This window comes from Falco biarmicus, chromosome 10, assembly GCF_023638135.1.
Source record: "Falco biarmicus isolate bFalBia1 chromosome 10, bFalBia1.pri, whole genome shotgun sequence".
Lineage (NCBI taxonomy): Eukaryota > Metazoa > Chordata > Aves > Falconiformes > Falconidae > Falco > Falco biarmicus.
In genome coordinates this window covers 33,404,422-33,424,255 of record NC_079297.1, presented here as the reverse complement: position 1 = coordinate 33,424,255, position 19,834 = coordinate 33,404,422, and the positions used below count along the sequence as shown (strand labels likewise).

The window sequence follows — 19,834 nt, the reverse complement described above, 5'->3', positions numbered from 1 at the left end:
AAGAATTTAAGTTTCTAGTAAAAACAGCAGATGAATGGAAAATGGACTGTTGACTTGAAAAAATAAACCAACAAAGCTTCAGGTATCCTGGCACAGTAGCATATAAGGAAATTTTAACTGGATGAAAGGATGGGCTTAGGAAAGGCAGGTCCTGCTTGACTGACCTGATCTCCTTCTGTGACAAGATGACCCGCTTAGTGGACGAGGGAAAGGCTGTGGATGTTGCCTGTCTGGACCTTAGTAAAGCCTTCGGCACCGTCTCCCACAGCATCTCCTGGAGAAAGCGGCTGCTCATGGCTTGGGCAGGTGTACTCTACACTGGGTGAAAAACTGAACGCAGTTACACCCCGCTGGCACCGGGCACAAGCGGTGTCCCCAGGGCTCGGTGCTGGGGCCGGTCCTGCTTAATGCCTTTATCGATGATCTGGGCGAGGGGATCGAGTGCACCCTCAGTAGGTTTGCAGATGACACCGAGCTGGGGGGTTGTTGATCCGCTGGAGGCAGGCAGGCTCTGCGGAGGGATGTGGTTTAGTGGTGAAATTGGCAGTGCTGGGTTAATGGTTGGACTCCATGATCATAAAAGTCTTTTCCAACCTAAATGGTTCTGTGATAATACAGGAAAACCTGTGACTGTGTATTGCCACTGTCACTGATGTTACTTAAATTCCACATGAGGAACATAGTTATTTTATAACATGAAAAAGGAATACTTCCTGGGTGGGAGTGTGCCCGCTTACCCTCCAGAAGTACACCAAGACACATTTTCAACGTAAAAGCAAAAATCTCCGGTTATGAATGACTTTATTTTTCATTGTGACTATAATTGTCCCTCTGGGATTTTGCCCTACATATTGTCTTCTGTGTGAATGTATTTTTGACCGTGTGAGTTGCATTTTCTTACGCATTCCGTTTCGGCTTGTTTCAGCACCTGCCAGCTTCCTGTTGTTTAGCCAAAAATCTGCAATCAGCCGGATGATCCCAGATGATCAACAAAGCCCAGACATCATCCTGCCCATGCACGGTCTGAGGAATGTCAAAGCTATTGATTATGATCCCTTAGATAAATTGATCTACTGGGTGGATGGACGTCAGAATATTATAAAAAGAGCCAAAGACGATGGCACACAGGCAAGTTTATACGGTGCATATGGTTTTGTATCTGTCTTGTAGTGTGCTTTGTACTTTACGCTTGACTTTCCTCTTCTGCCCCCTGTACCAAGGAATCATCGGTTTAAACTTTACTCTTGCCAGTACTTCTTCATGTATATTCTATTTATACGTGAAAATTACTGAAGGCTTTTAGGGTAGTGGTTTTAATTTATACACAAAGAAATATCATAGAATGTAGCACCTCATATGTATCTGAAACTGCAAGCCTTGAATTGCAGTCTTAGGAATGGGCACTGAAGTGAGGCAGACTCACTGTTCATACTCAGGAGAGATAAATTGTATTCTAAAATCAATATTGTGCATGCCAGTCGTGTGGTGATATTGTCATCATTGTAAAGCGCTCTCAAAATGAAAACTCTCAGCTGTCCAAGCTGTAGTTAAGCCCTGAGTGAATGTAGAGTTGATTGCTTTACCAGATAGGGATGGGCTCATCCACATGCTTAATTGTTTTACAGGGTTGGGGACGTTATTCTTTTATGCTAGTTATTCACACAACAGTGGAAAGAAGTGTACTGTTCTTCCCGGCAGTGCTATGTGTTAACATAGCTGAACTCCCAGGTCAAGATAACAGACTCTTTAAGAACTGTGGTTTGAATAAGAATATAAAATGAAATGGAGAATGGCCAAGGTGTATTTTCCTAGAGCTGGGGCAGTCCTATCTAAATGATACGACGTGGTATCAGTGGAAATGGACAGGTCTGTTCATGCATCAAGGCACTCAGATTTTATTGTTTCCTTTAAAGGAAGAGATGACGATTTTATTTTTTTGCCATTTCTTTTAAGATTGGGAGGAGGCATGTTGGGATGAGCAGCTAGCTGGGTTGTGGATGAATTTTGAAGAAGTTTTGCTCTTGCTCTTTGGGATTATGCTAGGTGCTAATTGTTGTAATCTAGCTTCTCTTTGGTACTTGCTAGGTGCAAATTGCTCTGTGTTTTTCTCTACCTTGGTCACACAGCTTTGAAGATGCAGATCCCCTACAAATTTTGACTTCCCAATTTTCACTAACTGTATTTACTTACTTTTGCTAAATTGTGCTGTTTGCAAATGATGCATATGAATTTCGTACCTGGGTAATGTTACCTTTGATTTCAGGAGAAGAATTATTTCTTTTTATTTCTAGGCATGCTGTCAAGACAAAATAGGGATAAAAGCTTGTATATCACTATGCAGAACTTGGATGCTTTAAACCAAATTGTGGAAATACAACTTTCACAAGGAATGCTCTGTTGGGTAATTAATTTGACTTAAGCTGAGCATGGAACGGTGTCTTGAGCTTTCTTGACCTGTGGGAACTTTTTCTGGTGCTGTTTTTGTGTTTGGATGGGGAGCACTGCATTAGGACACTTAAAGAAGCCACCGCTTTCCCCTCACTGTTATCATGTCACCAGAAGAGTCACCTCTGAGGGCTGCTTTGATGCTGGAAGTCCTGCCAGCAGTATTGTATTCCTGCCCCAATGGCACTGGTATTGGCTGTATGCTAGTGGAGCCTGTGTCATGTGAAACAAACAGAAATAGTATTTTACTTCAGAGGTTTTTTCGTATGCTCTAGTGCTCTTCACAGAAGTACCGAAGTCTATGTTAGTATTCAACATAGAGTTAAAAAGTGTAGTAAATAGCGTGTTAGTTAGATTGGATGGGGTTGAGGGTGATGATTCTGTGAAGTTGGCCATAGTGTCAGGGTTCGTAAGGGCCATCATACAGACAGGAGGGTGACAGCAAGGGAACGTTGTTCTTATGGGTACGAGGCAGAGCTATAGCCGTCTGACATGCAGGCAAACAGAACCTAGTTTCATTAAAATATTTTAGTTTTTAAGAGAAGCCAGGACTTAAAGAAAATCAGTACCTACTACACTACAAATAATAAAGCAGGGAGACTTCGGCCAGAGGCAGAGATTTGTTCAGCTGCCTGTGTAACAGTGCAGGGCTGGCCCCAAGGCTGCCTTCTGTCTTGCATTGTTTCATTCAAGATGGTTCCATGCATAAACATTCGCTATTGTTTTCTTCCATCTCCTGCTAATGAATTCTACTTACAGGAGGTGCCACAACTGCTTTCTGGGGAGTTTTGCATAATCTTAACAAATTTTGTCCAGATGTTTTTCCTCTGATTCACAGTTCGAATCAAATCTTTTTTTTATTGAGCTTTATCGTATTTCTTGTATCGGTTGTTTCCTTGTGGGGAGGTTTAGGTGTTTCTGGACCGTCAGGTAAACCATGCTTTCAGTGTTCTTCAGTCCGTAAGCAGAATAATGACTGGAAATGGTTTCCTATATGTTGCCTTGCAGCCCTTCACGGTCATGAGTACTCCAAACCAAAGCCAGAACCCAGAGAAGCAGCCACATGATCTCAGCATCGATATATACAGCCATACCTTGTACTGGACCTGTGAGGCCACAAATTCAGTCAACGTCCACAGGCTGAACGGCGAGTCAATCGGGATGGTGCTGCGAGGGGATCACGACAAGCCCAGAGCCATTGTAGTGAACGCAGAGCGAGGGTGAGGTTCCTTCCTGTACCTTGTACAGAGTGCTCTTGCAATGTATGTCAGCTATGCGTGTGAATCAAATTTTTGCAGATTTGATTGTTCAGGATGTAGGTGACTGCTTGTCCGATTCTGGCTTTTAAAGGTATCCAGCTTTCTCTTGCTGTTCTCTCCTTTGCTGCCTCCTCTGGTGTGCCGATGAGGTGTTCCCACAGCCATGTGGTTGGTTGTCGTGAAGATCTAACCCAGGCAGTGAATGCAAAGCAAAACCAACTTGTCCTGTGTGCTGTTTGAGTACACAGCCCCGCCAGCTAAGAGGAAAACCAAGAGAGTTTGCACTGTGCTTATATCAGCTGGGGATCTGGCTCATAAATGTTTGGACATCATAAAATAAATGTTTCCAGGATAAAAAAAAAGGAATCTCTCATATGACACAACTATTCCTGATGATGTAATAGTATAAAGTTAAAAAAATAAAAACAAACCCCTTATGTCCTATACATTTTTAAGTTAGTTCTGCCTTGAGTATCTCAAAAACGTCTGAAATGAATTAAAACAGATAGGATGTACTAGAGTGATTTCCCACAGGAAGAAAACATGTTGTTTTGCTGCAAAGCAGTTTTTGGTTAGATTCAGCAGACCCCATCTCCACTTGAGGTGGTTAGTAGCTTCATTCTTAGAGGTCAAAGATGGTCCTTTACTGTTCTCTTTAATAAGTTAGATGCTTAAATCCCAATTTACTACTAAGTGGCTTACCATGTGCTTGACAGATGTCAAATTACAGTATTTCGTAACTGTGTGGATACAGTAGTACCCAGAGACTCTTATCTGGAGCATGTATTGGATTGGTATTTTATACAACACTCAGTGTACTTTGCACAGTACAAAAGCTGCTGTGGGGAGAGGAGGATTAGAGGAAAGATTCTAATCTCATTGGGACTAAGTCACTTGGACATAGTTTGTATTTATAAAAGCTTATCTGCTTTCTCCATTAAAATAGGAGTTTGGGTTTGTTGATCTCTAAAACTCTCAACTTCTCTAGTCAGGTTTTCAAATGATTGCAAGATAAATCTGTTTTTAAATTAAAGGAGAAAAAGATGGGGGAGAGACCGTGCCTGAACACTGTGACTACCTGGGAGAGCTGTATGAGTGATCCGTGTACTGAGCTTCTGCCTTAGTTCCAGAAGTTCTCCCTCCCACCTCTCCCTTCTGCCTTTCCTTGTTGCACCGCTGTGAAAGGCTGTGAGCAGCGTAGCCCCCTGCATTTCGGGAGTTTGCCCGTGTTACCCTCCAGTGACAAAACAGTGCCCTTTTCCCTGAGGGAGCTCTCAGTTCATCAGCTGGGTGCACAAGCCCCTGTTTTCTCTGTGCAGAGGGAGGGCAGAGGCTGAGACAGCAGGGTACGTGCCATCCTCGGTGGTTCTTCCTTCTCTGATCTTTGCTCCTCTCAGGTTTCATAGGCCCTCCCGGGTTCTGTAGGACCTTCTGCTTGCTGAGAAAGAAGTTAACCCGGAAGGAGAGGAGGTGACGGTTAGTGCTGCTCGTCAGAAAGAGCCGCTGGGCTTTGATTCACAGGTGGGGCCAGGGATAGCTGCAGGACGGCTGTGCTGGGCTCTTACAGCCGCCCCCTCCGCCGCAGGACCGGTGCTGAGGTCTGAGGTGTTCCATGGCCCGGTGTGTGAAGGACAAATGCCGTTAATGCCAGGCTATCTCAATATGCCAGTTAGCAAATGTCTGGGGCTCTGCAGCTGACCGATCTGGATCTTTGCAGCTGGGAGCAGCAGCCAGCGCGGTCATCCCTGTGTAAGCCATTCCCAGTGCCCACGCAGAACGTGCGTGCCTCCCTTCCGAAGCTCTCCGTTAAGCAGCTGGTATCTTTGTTCTCAGGTACATGTACTTCACCAACATGCAGGAGCGAGCTCCCAAGATTGAGCGTGCGGCCCTGGATGGCACAGAGAGAGAAGTGCTTTTTACAACTGGCTTGATCCGACCAGTAGCACTGGTGATTGACAACAAACTTGGAAAGCTTTTCTGGGTGGATGCAGATCTGAAGCGCATCGAAAGCTGTGACTTGTCAGGTATGTGGTATGCACGTATTAAACGTCTGGAGCGCAGTATGTGTATGTATAGGACCTCATTCCCTCTTTGATGCTGACCCCAGTAACTTCCATCTCCACTGCTGCCAGTTCTGTGTAGGCAGTCACAGATAACAATTGCTGGTGGGCTTCCATCTTTGATGTGATCGGAATAAACGTGTCTGTAATGATTGGCACCTTCCAAGAGAGCCATTTGACTTCTGCTATGTTCTGAAAGCAGCTCTTGAAAGAGCACATATAAGTAGGTGTTGCCAGTCATGGAACCCTTAAACCACCTCCCCCCTGCCCTTTTTTTTCCCTTATGGTTTGAAAAGTTTGCCCAGCTCATCAATTTTTCTTTCTCTAGAGTTTACAGCTTAGTAAATCAAGGTAGCTTGAAAAACAAACAGAAGGAGGGGGAAGGAGGAGAAGAAGGAAGAAGGCGGAGAAGGGCAAAACAGTGGACAGAGGTCAATTCAGTGCAGTTTTTCTGTATGAGTAAAATAAAGCGTTACTCCATGGCCATAGCAATAGCATCAGCATCACGTGGATCTTGGAGCACGCTGTTCATCACTGACGTTTAAAAGCACTTGGTGCTAAAGAAGTGCAGAAATGGGCTCGCTTATCTGGTGAGCGGTGTGGCATAGAGGATCCGGTGGCCCTACTTTCTGACTCATGACTCATTCTCTCATTGTCATCATCTGTGTATCAAGAAATGAAACTCCTAAAGGAAGGGCAGAGAGAAGCAGCCTAGCATGAGGGGGTGGAAGCTGGGCTGTTCGAGTGATTGGCATCTGCCGTAAAAGGTTTTTGGTGGCTCCTTTCTTCAGGCCATCTAGTCACATCCTTCCCCTGTGTTGTAGCGAGGCAATGAACTAAAATGGGAGAAAACTGTTCACTTTTTTACGAGGACGGTTTGGTTTTGAGCACCTAAAACTGACTCAAGGTCAGACTCGGGTCTCTTCTGCCAGAGAGGGGATAAAAACATGAAGCTGAGGCTGGGACGGCAAAGCAGCCAGTGTCTTTCATCCGTTTCCAAACTGGATAGGGGAGTATTGTCAAACTGCCTGTCTAGCCACAAAATGTCCCATCCAGGACAGGTGTCAGAGGACTTACAAGAATTTGTAGGAGAAAAGAAGATAGGAGGGAGACAAGATTTGACCTATGAAACAACCCATGTTTGAGAAGAGAAGACTGACATAGTAGGACACATAACAGAAAACGCATCAGAGATACTGAGGTGTTGTCTAGTGATGAAAGGAGAAGTGCTGTAGGAGCAAATGCAAAAGTAAAATGACAGGACCAAAAAGGTTCATGTCACGCAGATGTTGTGGCTGAAGTGGTATCCACAAACGCAAGAGAGAGGAGAGGCACTAAACACAATTATGTGGAAATCATATGGTTTGGGAGAGGGGGGTGTACCAGGGACGAGTTAAATGAATTGATCCCTCTCTCCCTTCTCAATAACTAGTGCTGCTACTGATAAAAGGGTGGCCCCCGCGTAATAGGAAGCCGCATTACTTAACGAAGCTGTAGCATACCGTGGCCCTGGCTATGCCTGGGTCTTCTACTTTGTATGTACATCATCATCCTTTTAGATTTAGCACACGTGCCAGGCTGTGACTCAGCAGATGGGCACGGGCAGGGGCCGGGTGCTTCTCGCTTTCATGGTACAGGTCGGAAAATGGACGGTGTTCTCCCACAGTACAAAATGCAGAGGAGTCTGTTTATTACTGCTTTAGAGCTAAGTCCCGAATGACTAAGACCTGACAGTAGGACTTAGGTAAACATATATGAGTAAATCAGCAGCTAGGCCATCACGTGGTGGTAGCTGTGTCCTGTGATTGCATCTTCCTTTGCATTCTTCCTTTCTGTGACAGTAAAACTCCACGTAAGCATGTGTTTGCATACTGGATATTTATTTTAATCCGATTCTTTGGATCTTTTTACAGGGGAAACTCAACTTTTTGTGTTTAAAATTGAACCAAAGCTTTTAGTGTGTGTTTGATGGGGTCACAGCTAAAGATTCAGACCCTATGGGTAAGATGGATGCAGGGGGAAGCTACAGGATTAGCAGAAAACAATGTTTATTAGCTAGCAGACATGTATCCTGTAGCCAGAAAACTGTGGTTGGATTTGATCCAGCTGAGCTGTAATTTGATTCACAGAGCTGTTGATTTTTTAAATGAGTTAACAGCATTTTTTTTAAAAAAAAATATTTTACAGTCTTGCATCACAACTTCAGAAGAAATTTGGCAGCCAAACTTATGTTGGGTTTAATTAGTTCCTCTAAAAAGTATTTTTCCGAGCAAAACACTTTAAAATGGGCATATATTAGCAAAAGGATTTTAGCATAAGCTGAGGCTGCTGCATAAAATGGCCCAAAATTGTGTCTAGCATCCTTCATGCCAGTTAGACTGGTCTAGACAACCTTATTCCCCCGTAGAACTGGGGACGTGACGTGGTCATGGAGGTTTCTGAAGCTTGCGCTACACCCTGATTAACAGCATCCTGCTAAATCATGGAATAAACTGGGATGTCCAATGCCTAACTTTCAGAGGGGGATGAAAACTATAAACCAGACTGATGGTTTTCTTTATGAGGTTCTTGAATTTTTCTGTTGGAGTTGTTGATGCTTTTTAGACGTTCATAAACCATTTGCAAATAGCTTGTCTGCCACCCCAGTCAATTAAAAAGTAGTGGTTTATATTATTGTTGGAGTGACTGGAAAAAGCATAAAATTGCTGTGGTGAAAACATGCTTTGTTTTCAATTAGACTTTAAATAGAGGAATTGTGTGTCCTTCCAGCTTAATGTTCTTCACATTTAACTATTGATTTCCCTCTTGAAAAGACTATACATCTGTTTCATTCTGGGTATCAGAGTATTTAATTACTATGGGAATTCAACACTTCTCCACTTGTAACATGTTTTCTTTTTTTCTTACCATATCTGTTGAAAATAGTTTATTTATTCAGATGGAATTTTTCATTTTGATCATTCTTCTGAACAGCAATTTAATGGTGTCATCCAGTGCTGTGTGCCCTTTGCCTCTCCTTTTAAAATTATTCATTTAGGACTGTTACTTAGTCGAGATCAAATCCAATGTACTTATAGTAGAGATTAATCACCTTATCCAGTGCTGCCTCCAGCAGCTTCCCGAATCACCAATGTTCAGCTTTTTGCAGATGAAGGGGGGGGAGGAAAGATGATGCTTGATGTACACCCCCAGCACCCATTACCTGGAGCCTGGTTTAGGCCTGGATTTGGGAGGCTGCTCAAACAGGCTAGGATTCTAGCAGGACTGCTCACTTGTGAGTGTCCCCCGACACTTCAGGTATTCCCGATTTCAGAATGCCTTCAGGATATCCTTCAGGAAACCAGTTTACCTTTTATTTCTAAATGGATGAGCAACGTAGCACTTAAAAAGCATAATGAAAGCAGAAGGAGCTTTCTTGATACCGAGTTGAAATGAGGCTTTCGTATTCTTGTGGTATCTTGAATGCAGCTGAAAACTGTGCTTTTGGGTCAAAATGTGAGGCTTAGTCTGGCAAAAGAACAGTCGTCTTTGAAAATGCGATGACACTGAAGTTATTAAGAGCTCAAGGTTCTCAGCAGGTTGCCGGGCAAATGACCAAAGCGCCCTGTGCTTTGTTCACCGAGAACCTTATGTCAAAATGTTTCCTGGTGTTTCGAAATGTTAAGACCTGTTTAGGAGAAGACAGAGAGCATCTCAGGAACTGCGCTGCTGGAGTAGTACTGAGGGCCAGGTTTAGTGCCCACGTAGTGAAATCCGTGTAGGAGCCTCTATTCTGTTCTGTTGCTCTTCGCAAGAGTAAAATCCAGCGGTACCTTGGAAGCGTGTCCAATAATAGACACATCAGATTACAGCCAGGACTGTACTGTCACATACAGTTCATGCGTGTTTCTTCCGAAAATGGAATGAAACAAAGACGTCTTCCTCATTGGTTTGGAAACAAAAAGAAACTCAGGGCTAAAGAACTAAAACCCAATTGTAAGTCCAAGAATTTCGGATCTCTCTACAACTCAATTTGATTTGAATGCATGCTGGTTGTCATAACAGTCAAGCAAGAGTCGTTGCAGGTGGTGATCTTATGTGCAAAACTAATAGAATCTGTTATTGAAATAAATGTTACATTCTTATGCTTGGCTGAGCTCTACATAATTTATGCGGCAAATTAGTTGAATCCAGTGCTCATAGCATTTTTATAAGGTACTCAGATTCTATAATTAATTTTGTGTAGATAGTCAAAACTTAAGTTTTTTAAATGCAAGCAGACATAAGGTCTTTATTCCAAAATGACATAAGAGAGCAGAAGCACCAAGTTATGAATTTAGTTTGATCTCTCGTTCTTAAAATCAAATATATCCAGTATACATAGGCATACACAGGCTCAAAATGGTTTCTTAATAGAATAATTTGAATCTCTTGTACACCGTAGACAGGCATAACAAGCAACAATTAAATGCCACTAAGTGTACGGTAGTGCACAGTAGAAGACTGCAAGTGATTAAAGTTAAAAGCAGTCATAAATGCAATTTTTCTTAACCTGATTTTTACACGTTGGCTGAGAGCAGATTTGTACACATTTATGTAGAGCAGGAAACCTGACCGTTGGGTAGTGTTTCTGTTTAAGAGCGTACTGATTTGCTTGGAGTTTGGGTTTTCTGGTTGGTTACTGAAGAAAAAAGAGAAGGTGAAGAAAATGTGAAGCTGTTAAAATACGAGCTTTTGTTTTGTGATCATGTCTCGGTGGTTGTGCTGTAGCATATGAAAGGGTTTGTGTACTTGCCTCTTGCTTTGCATGTTGAATGTTTTATTTGAGTAATGACAGTGGAGCTAATTGGTTGTATTTCACTCTAGCTTGTAGATTCCAACAAAATGTACTGCTCGGTGTATGAATGTGTTGTAAAAAATCTGGCGCAAAGAGCTGAGTCTCTGTGGGTGACACGGGTTTTTTGGGACTGGACGCAGTTACACGTAACAGCGGGTGTCAGCTCGAGGCTGATCACGGCTGGCTGGCTGGCCAGTGTGTGTGTGTGGGGGGGGGGGGGTTGGGCTGTGTGCCATACTGTGTTTGCTTGCCTTTGTGACATGGCAGCTGGCTGCATTTACCTGAGATGAGGCTGAACCAGCAGAGCCTTGGTCTGCATCGACAAATAAAGCCAGTGACCTTACAGCTAACTATGTTCAGGGTTGGGTTTGGTTTGGGTTTGGTTGGGTTTCTTTTTTTAAGAAATGAGTTAAAAGTCGACCGACGTGAAACTGTTCTGGTTTTTTTTGATCTCAGGTGCTAACCGTGTGACCCTGGAGGACTCCAACATCCTTCAGCCGATGGGACTCACTGTGCTGGGGAATCACTTGTACTGGATTGATCGTCAGCAGCAGATGATTGAGAGAGTGGAGAAAATGAACGGGTACAAAAGGACTAGAATTCAAGGCCGCATTGCTCACCTGACAGGCATTCATGCTGTGGAAGAGCTTGATATGGAGGAATTCTGTGAGTTTCTTTGGATAATGTGATGTCTCTCGATTTTGGCCACTGTCTCTCAAAGTCCTCAACCAGCTAAATAGTGTAATAACATTGCCTAGTGGGCTTCAAGTAAGCCATGGAGTACTTCCAGCTTGGCCAGCCGGGATACTAGAAGAGGAGGAGAAACAAGTTCCTTGTTCTTGTCGAGGAGTATTTCTGCAGAGCTAGAACATGTGATTTTGTGGCACTTAGTTACCTGCTTTGTTCAAGCTCACATGATATTGAATTTGCTGTAAAAGCTACTTATTATTATGGTGGTTAATTTTTAAGTACAGCCCAGTAATAAGACTCGGAAAAACCTTTAAAAAGAATGAAAAGGATTGTACTTACCTCTTCTCCAGGTCTGAAACCCCAGTGTGAAGCATGACTGGTTTGCCTCAGCACAGTCAATGATGTAAAAGTCTCCAGGGAGAATGGGCAGGAAGCTCCTACAGTGAATTATTGTGGATGTGGAATTTCTCTCCCATCAGAGGTGGACCCATTTTAGGTGCTGCCTTCTGAAAGGGGTCATGCATACAGGACCTGTTTTTTCTGAATTGGTGGCCCAAGTGTAGTCTGAGGGAGAGTGCAAAAAACTCTTAAAAGTAGTCACTCCTCAAAGTGACAACACTACAGCTCCTCCTGCTCAACAAGAATATAAAAGAACGTAAAAGCACAAAGAAGAGGTGGGAAACAGAGGGCTGATGACAGTGGCCTCTCTAAACTTTGTTGCCTGTGATGAGTTGTCTTCTATAGGGAGGGTACATTTGTGTAAAATGCTTTCATTTTCACAAAAAAATACTCCACTTCACAACCCTCTGTGCCCTGTACATTAGTTTCTGTGATAGTGGAGAGTATTTTCAAACTTGCATATGTGGGCAAGCTGTTTAAAATAAGGTAGCAGAAGTATTTAAACTGTAGTAGATTCTATGTGCTGATCCTCATCCAGATGTTCTTTTTTCTTTCACAATACCCAGTTTTTCTTCTTCTCTGCCATTTCTTGTATTTTTAGTGTGTTTCAAAGGTAATACTGAACAATGCAAAAATAATTTTGTCTTTAATTCTTAGCACTGTTAAAAAAAGAGATTATATCTCATCTGTGCTTTAAAATTATTTTTTTTTTTATGGCAAGAGTACTGTTTCTTTTAAGTCATGCTGAAAGGAACCACCTTTTGCAGCTGAAAACTGTCCTACATAGGTGACTTCTGTTACAACGGGGGAGTAAAAATACATATGTACATCTGTGCATGCCCGCACAAGTATACATGCATGCACTTTTTCTGCTAGCAACCCACGCCTCAAACAGTAGCGTGTCCAACACTGTATTAAGTTAATGAATTTGTTAAAGGTGGAAGCAGGTTGCTGAGAAGCCTGGTCAGATCGAGAACAACTTTGGCACAGAAACTATGACATCCATACCGTTTCTTTCCTGATGACATTCTTGGTCTTTACCAGTAGTAAAGAATTGTTCAGCAGCATCACAAATATCACGGGCTATAGCCCCACAGAACGCTCCAGCAAGTGCTCAGCTGTCAGCTTGAACGAGCAGGCAGGAGACTGGGTCTGTTCTGACTCTGGGCTGGGGTCCTCACAGTGACCTCACTTCTCTGCACCTGTTTCTTACCCACCTAACGTGCATTTAGAGTGATTCTATTAGGAGCTCTCAGGTATTCAGTGCTTCTGGGTAACTAATTTGGGAACACATCAATGTAGCTTCCTATCTTAAAAAAAATAAGTAAATCAATTGTGTGTGCTTATATATCATATATTATGATATAATATTATATATTCTTGTGAGAACAGTGAAGTGGAGGGACTAGATATTACAAGCTCTTTAAGGTTGAAGGAGAATTCCTGAGGGTTTGGGGGGCTGGCATTCTGCAGTGACGTGTTAATTCTTCATGCCTGGCTACCCTAGAAATGTAGTTGAGATGTCTAGGTACCGCTGTACATGCAACCTTCTCCAATCTGTCTTCTCATCCCTCCTCACCTGAGGTCTCAAATTCTTTTTAGAACTCCTTTAAAGGTCTCCATACCACTGTGACTGGGAGAAATATATTCCTCATGAAATAGTGAATCAGCTTTTGAGCACTGAACTGAAAGATCCTACATTTATCTTCCAGTTAGTTCGTAGCGAAATCCTGGTTACTCGAACAGAAATGGTTTGTGAGTGTGGTTTTGTGAGTTTGCCTTAGCTAGGGGTAGTTATGATTTCTTTTATGCTGTTGAATATTCTTTCTCCTGTGTTTCTCCAGCTGTGCATCCGTGCTCCCGTGACAATGGTGGGTGTTCACATATCTGCATTGCCAAAGGGGATGGGACTCCAAGGTGTTCATGCCCCGAGCACCTTGTGCTTCTACAGAACCTCTTAACATGCGGAGGTGAGTTCTGTTTAACAGTACTGCTCGGCAGGTTACATCAAAAAAGATGGGGGTCGAGGTTGCATTCCAAGGCAAAATGTGGATTTACACAGTGTTTTCCTACACATGGTGTGTTGCATCATGTGTTAAATTGACCTTTGATTCTTCTACCAGCTGTTTTCTGCTTCAGTTTCTGGACATATGTGACCTTTCATTGCAAGCCAAATATTTTTGTTTGACCTTAAAATACTTGCATCTTCTACTGAGATTTTTGTAATTGTATGATGTGACAGCTTTAAACAAATGCTTGTAAGATGATGGTGAATCAACCCGTGATGACCTAGCAGCAGAAATTGTGCGTATGATTTCCACAGTGTGATACTCCAGTCTTTCAGATGAATTTGGCCTCATAATGTGAAACACTGGACTGCCTGGGTAGGGAATGTAGGCCAAAAGCTCCATTGCAATCATTTTTAATTGAGGTAGCTCTCCTTTTTCCACATGGTAGACTTTTCCTTTAGACTTCCCTTTTACAATCCTACGATTTTTGAAAATTGTTACATTACACTTGCAGAGGAGGTTACAAACAAAACAAAACCCCATTGTTTCTTTTTGGAAGGCATCGTATCTTAAATCATTTGGCTCTGTTGGTCCTCTTGACTTCCTTTTATGTATTCATTTTGCTGTGGGTTTCATTTTCTGGCTGAACTTTGACCTCCCATGGGACAGTCATTGCCATTATAAACTGTTTTCTTTCCCATGACCACAACACGCTATGTGGTTTTAAAGTAGTGGTGGTTACATCTGCGGGGGGGGGGAAATGAATCTACTTATATTTCTTGCTGCACTGTTGTTGCACAACGTGGCCAACAAGAGATTCTTATGTCTCACTCCTTTGTTATCTTTAGCTATAAATCTAAAAATTAAGGGGCCTCCATTTCAGTGTCTGGGGTTTTTTTTATTCTAATCCTTCACTAAGCTTGCAACAACTTTTTAACCTATTTTGTCTGCCATAGTAGCTGCCAATAGCCTGCTTCAAAATAGATTAATAGCTGTTTTGGCTGGAGAACATTTGTCTGTGTACCCTTATGAATGCTCTTGACAAGTTTTAAAATGCAAACTTCTGCCTGCCAAGTGCAACCATAATGCAAGATTAAATGAGGTTCTAAATGCAGTAGTAGTATTCTGTCTGTTGAATTATCTCAACAGCACACTTATATCAAAATTTAATTCAAAAATTGTCTTAGTATGTGTATCTAGCGTCCTTATCTTAACCTACAGCTGTCAGGTCACTGGCTACGTTTGTAATTCTTATATTGCTACACCAAATAATCATAAATCAGAAAGTTAAAAATTGTTAAGTTTTAAAAAATCAAATGCATTTAGATTTTTATTTGCATTTTGTTTGTCAAGCTCTTGATTATATTTGAGTCACATTCTTGAACACTTCTCCTTAAGGAAGGAAGGACAGCAGTACTTAAAAATGGTTTGCATGTATTTGCATAGCTCTAGGATCTGTAACACCACCTTCAGGAGAAGAATACTCGCACAAAAGTTGTGTCATTCATTACAACTGAGCAGTTTTCCTTATGCTGGGTTGTGAAGTCCACTCCTGAGCCTGAACATTAATAAAAGCTCACTGGATTTCCAGAGGAGTGTTACTACCCAGAGCACACCTCCAGCTTGCTCAATATTGTGCTCGTAGACAGGGTGCTGCGGTCATACACACGTGGTACTCTGTTAATCCAGGTGGTAAAGCATCTACTTAGGGCATTAGCTGGCAACAGCAGCTGTGGGGACTCATGTCTGCTTCTGTAAACCGATAGAATTACCTTACAGGGATTTGACCCATCAACTTTCGAAATCAGTGGAAATGTATCCGTTTGCTGCAGCGGTGTTTTGGGATGGCCCCCTCATTTCAAACATAACTGCTACTGATAGCAACTGAAGGGACTTAGATGTTGACTCTTTCTTTGATACTAATGGTGAAAAACTGTGCGCTAATCTGCTATGTGTAAGAATTAAACGCATTTTTTTTAATAGATTCTTGATCTGGATTGTCTTTGTCTTTTGACATTCTGAAGAAAGCAGCTATGGATGGCTTACCATTTTTACCATAGCGTAATTGTTGCATCTCCACTTGAGGTTGTAGCTGCTTAACGCTATCAGTGTGTAACTGCAATTTGCGCCACAGTATGGATGTGGGATGGATTGATGCCAGGATCTTGGGGTCCACAAAAAGTCAAATTTGAAGGAAGTCCCAGCTTTCTTAGGTAGAACAAACACAGAAACGCACAAGGTGCAGTGTTCCGTCTCTGCCCACAGTGACAGTGTCAGCTCAGGGCAGGCCGGCAGTGCTCCTCAGACTGCTCCGAACCGCCGCTGACCTGCAGCCCGGAGACTTCCCAGCAGGAGGGCTTAGCTTAATGTTTAACAGGCCTTTAGAGATATTTCTTCTCTATTCATATTTTTCAATTCATATCTGACTTGGAAATTCCTTTGTGGAGAAACCACTGGAAAAACAGAAAATCAGATATCATAGAAGCAGATGCTGTATGTTTTAGGTGTATTCATTGCCAATTAAAATGTACCAGGTTATTTTAGGAAGTATTGTTCCAGGCTAATGTGACTGCAGGGATTAGAATTGTGAAGAATGTGGTTTGCAATCAGAAATTGAGTATGCATTTTAATTTATGTGTATGACAGTGTCTTCCAAAAGGTGGATGTTAGAGCCGAAGTATTTGTAGTTCCTGGCCTTAGTTCAGTGCTCTCCTGCTGGAGCAAGCTTCTTCAGTCAGCATGCATCCAGGTTTTGTTATGAAGTTGGCAAAATCCCATTCCCTGTGCAAAATCATGTTTTCCTCTTTGCTAGAATCTTAAGTCACAGAAGAACTTTAGTCCAGACATAAATGTGTTTTTCTTGAAAAAGTCGGTCACATTTTTACTCTGTTGTAAGAGCTAAAATTGAATATACGGATCTGATTTGTTTTCTCTTTCTCCAGAACCTCCAACTTGTTCCCCAGACCAGTTTACTTGTGCAACTGGAGAGATTGACTGTATCCCAATGGCATGGCGATGTGACGGATTTCCAGAGTGTGATGACCAGAGTGATGAAGATAGTTGCCCCATATGCTCTGCATCCCAGTTCCAGTGTGAGAAAGGGCAGTGTATCGATGCACACTTGCGATGTAATGGAGAAATTGACTGCCAAGATAAATCAGATGAAGCAGATTGTGATAGTAAGATTAATTTTCCTGAACTCCTGGTTCTAACATAAGCATCCATTTGGGATTCTAACTGTTCTTGAGATAACTGTAGATATAGATATATGATTTTTAGTTCCAAATGGGGAAGAACAGCCTTAACCATAAGCCTAACTAAGCTGAGTAGGATGTATAACAACAAGAAGGAAGAATCAGAGGAACGCAGGCTTGCGCTTTACCCACAGCAGCCAAGCAGGTGTTCTGGTGCCTATCTAGTCATAATATAAAATGCACTGTGGCTTCATCTCTCACTTCTTTTGGTTTTCTTAAGATGCTCGAATGCTCCCACGCAAGCAGTACTCAATCTTTTCTTTCTTTCTGTGCAGCAATTTGTCTGCCCAATCAATTCCGATGTGCAAGCGGCCAGTGCATCCTCCTGAAGCAACAGTGTGACTCCTTTCCGGATTGCATTGACGGTTCCGATGAGCTTATGTGTGGTGAGATGCCTTTCCTTGAGATGCAAGTGCTGTGCTCAGGCGTAATGTCCCGTGTCCCTCTGCGGAGCCCCAGTCTTTGCATAGTAATACTCTTTCAGGGAAGCCCAGTGAATCTCTCGCAGGTGTATTTGGCTGCTAGATGCAGTCATGCTCTTCCATTGGTGTGTGCAGCAAAAGAGCACGAGCTTGCAGCATGGTGTAGCAAATCTGCAGCGCTGCCATTGCAGGTACTGCAGGAGCAGCAGTGGTGAAGATGAGCTGAATTCCCAGTGTTACTTCAAGCTAGTTCTAAAATGCTGTGTGGGATACAAGACTGCCTTGTTTAGGTGGGCTCCAGATCTGTATGCCCAGGGGGACCCAATTCTGCTATGCTCAGTACCTTGGAACTTGCAGAGCTGCTGCTAAGCTTGGGGTGGCTTTTAAAAATGCACGGCCCTATCCACTGCAATTAGAGGATCAAGCTGGAGGGTAATTATGTGGAGGAACTAGCATGCAATGAGCAAGTGTCCACAAGAGACCACAAGCTGGTCTCCTAAAGTGCAGTTACGAAAGGAATATAAGGAAAGACCTTGATTTTTCTGGGCAAAATGTTACTTTGAATTCTCACGGCAGGAGGTATATGCGGATTACAGGCATGCTGGTGGCAGTTGCTCTGTTGGTCCTTAGTGGGGTCTGTCGTTTTGCAGTCCAAAGGGGACAATAAAATTCACTCACTCGTGCTCTGCTTGCAATTTCCCTCTTTTTGCACCATCAGGATGACTAGTACATGAAGTTTTCAGGCAACGGGGTAGATAAAGGGAGCATTTAGTAACTCACAAGTGGTTTAGCAAAATAATTGGAAAACAGCATTTTAGAACAAAAGCAATGAGATGTGCTGATCTGTTGGTAATTCATTGGGAAAAAATACCTTGTGTTGGGTTGGTGTAGAGAAATGCTGCACTTTGCTTAATAACGTTGCCTACAGGATCTTGGCTAATTGTGCGGGGTTTAATATCTTACAAGTCTTGTCAGGTTTTGAAGCACCAGTTGTCAGAAGCTGTGCCATTGCTGGAGTGAGAGACGGGGGCACAAGGTCTGGTCAGGTTAACCTTGTTTCTTCCTTCCGTCCTCATGGGGGTACAGCAAGGAAAAGTGTATTTCGTGAGTAAGAGTGGTGAGAGGAGCCCAAGTGGTGAATGGAAGAAAAGGCTAAAAGAATGGCAACAAAGACTGTTAGCAATCCTGTTGTAGGTTTCAGACTGAATGTGCTTCTCATGGTTCTCCCGCATCTTCCGTTTATCTCTCAGCTCTCACCCAGTTCCTCCAATTCCCTGGATAATGCAGAGCCACTTCTTCCATTTTCCTATTTTATTTTCTTTGTGCATTTGGCAAATTTTGGTGCTGCCAAGTTAATGCAGCTGTTTTCTGTTTGCACTTTGGGTCCAGTCCTGCAATTAGGTCTTAACTGATTTAAATGTGTCTTTATGTAGACATAAGACTGTCTCCTCTGGAGTCTCTTTGTGGAGCAGAGATTTCTGTGGTTTCTTGCTTGACTGAGGGAAAGAACTCAAGTAGGGAATAAAAATGATTGCTACCTTCTAGATAAGGATCTTGCATTCAAAAGAAGCTAGGTTTAACCAAAATGAGAATTGTGTGTTTAAAATTACCTAATTTGGAAACGTTTTAACTTGGGCTTTGCTTTTTTCCAGTATCGTATCAGAACTAATCTGACTGTTTGAAAGTTAGGGCCTTAGCTGACATAAAAGCTGTCATGCACTAATAAGTGTGAAAATCAGATAAAAACTAAAGATGATAAAAAATTCGATAAAGACAAAAATGGATTCTTGATGCTGAACTGTTAAGAGTTTATTGGTAGATCTTTGTATTTCCTTTATCTTCTCAAATTTCAGTTGTTTTTCATTCCCTTCCACTGAAGGGAATGAAATCAGAACCACTGGAGAAAAATTCTATGAAGTGAAGGCTTGAATCTTACATGAACCATTTCACTTCCTACAACTTCATTAAGGGGGGAAGAGGTCTGACTGTGTAAAATTGGCTTTGGCCAAGTTTACTTTTTTTTTTTTTTCGCTTTATGAACACATATGTTTGTGTATGTAAAAAAGTAAAATTATAAATGTTGTGTGAATCACATGGAAAAAATCAGTCATTTTCACTGAGGAATGTCACATAGGCAAAAGCCATAGAGGTGTTGGGTTTATTTGGCAAGAATTTTGAATGTGTTACCCATAATCAGGGGGAGGTACGATACGTAGCTTGTCTCAAATACTGCAGCACCTGTTATTATTTAACATTGGGCTATATAGGAGGAAAATAAATAAGAAATAAAGTATTTGATATATTCTGGATTGTCTTCCTTTCAATTTGTAAGGATTTATTTTTAGAAAGCAGCTCATATTTTAGGAAGGAGAAGTGTTCTATTTTAAGGCCTATATTAGCTGGGAAGACATCCACTGTTTAATACGATCTTAGTAAAATCTTCCAATTTCTTGATGTTATTGCTAGCCCAAATGGCTTGT

At 42.3% G+C, this 19,834-nt stretch overlaps 1 protein-coding gene across 1 annotated transcript in view; it reads left to right on the top strand.

The window, feature by feature from the left end:
• The window catches only part of LRP5 (LDL receptor related protein 5), a 160,959-nt gene that overhangs the window by 127,332 nt on the left and 13,793 nt on the right, over positions 1-19,834 (top strand). Inside the window, exons 13-19 of the mRNA XM_056354787.1 lie at positions 926-1,128; positions 3,454-3,665; positions 5,538-5,728; positions 11,037-11,246; positions 13,514-13,639; positions 16,621-16,857; positions 17,208-17,318. Coding sequence (XP_056210762.1) covers positions 926-1,128; positions 3,454-3,665; positions 5,538-5,728; positions 11,037-11,246; positions 13,514-13,639; positions 16,621-16,857; positions 17,208-17,318 — 1,290 coding nt within the window. The remainder of the gene's footprint in view (positions 1-925; positions 1,129-3,453; positions 3,666-5,537; positions 5,729-11,036; positions 11,247-13,513; positions 13,640-16,620; positions 16,858-17,207; positions 17,319-19,834) is intronic.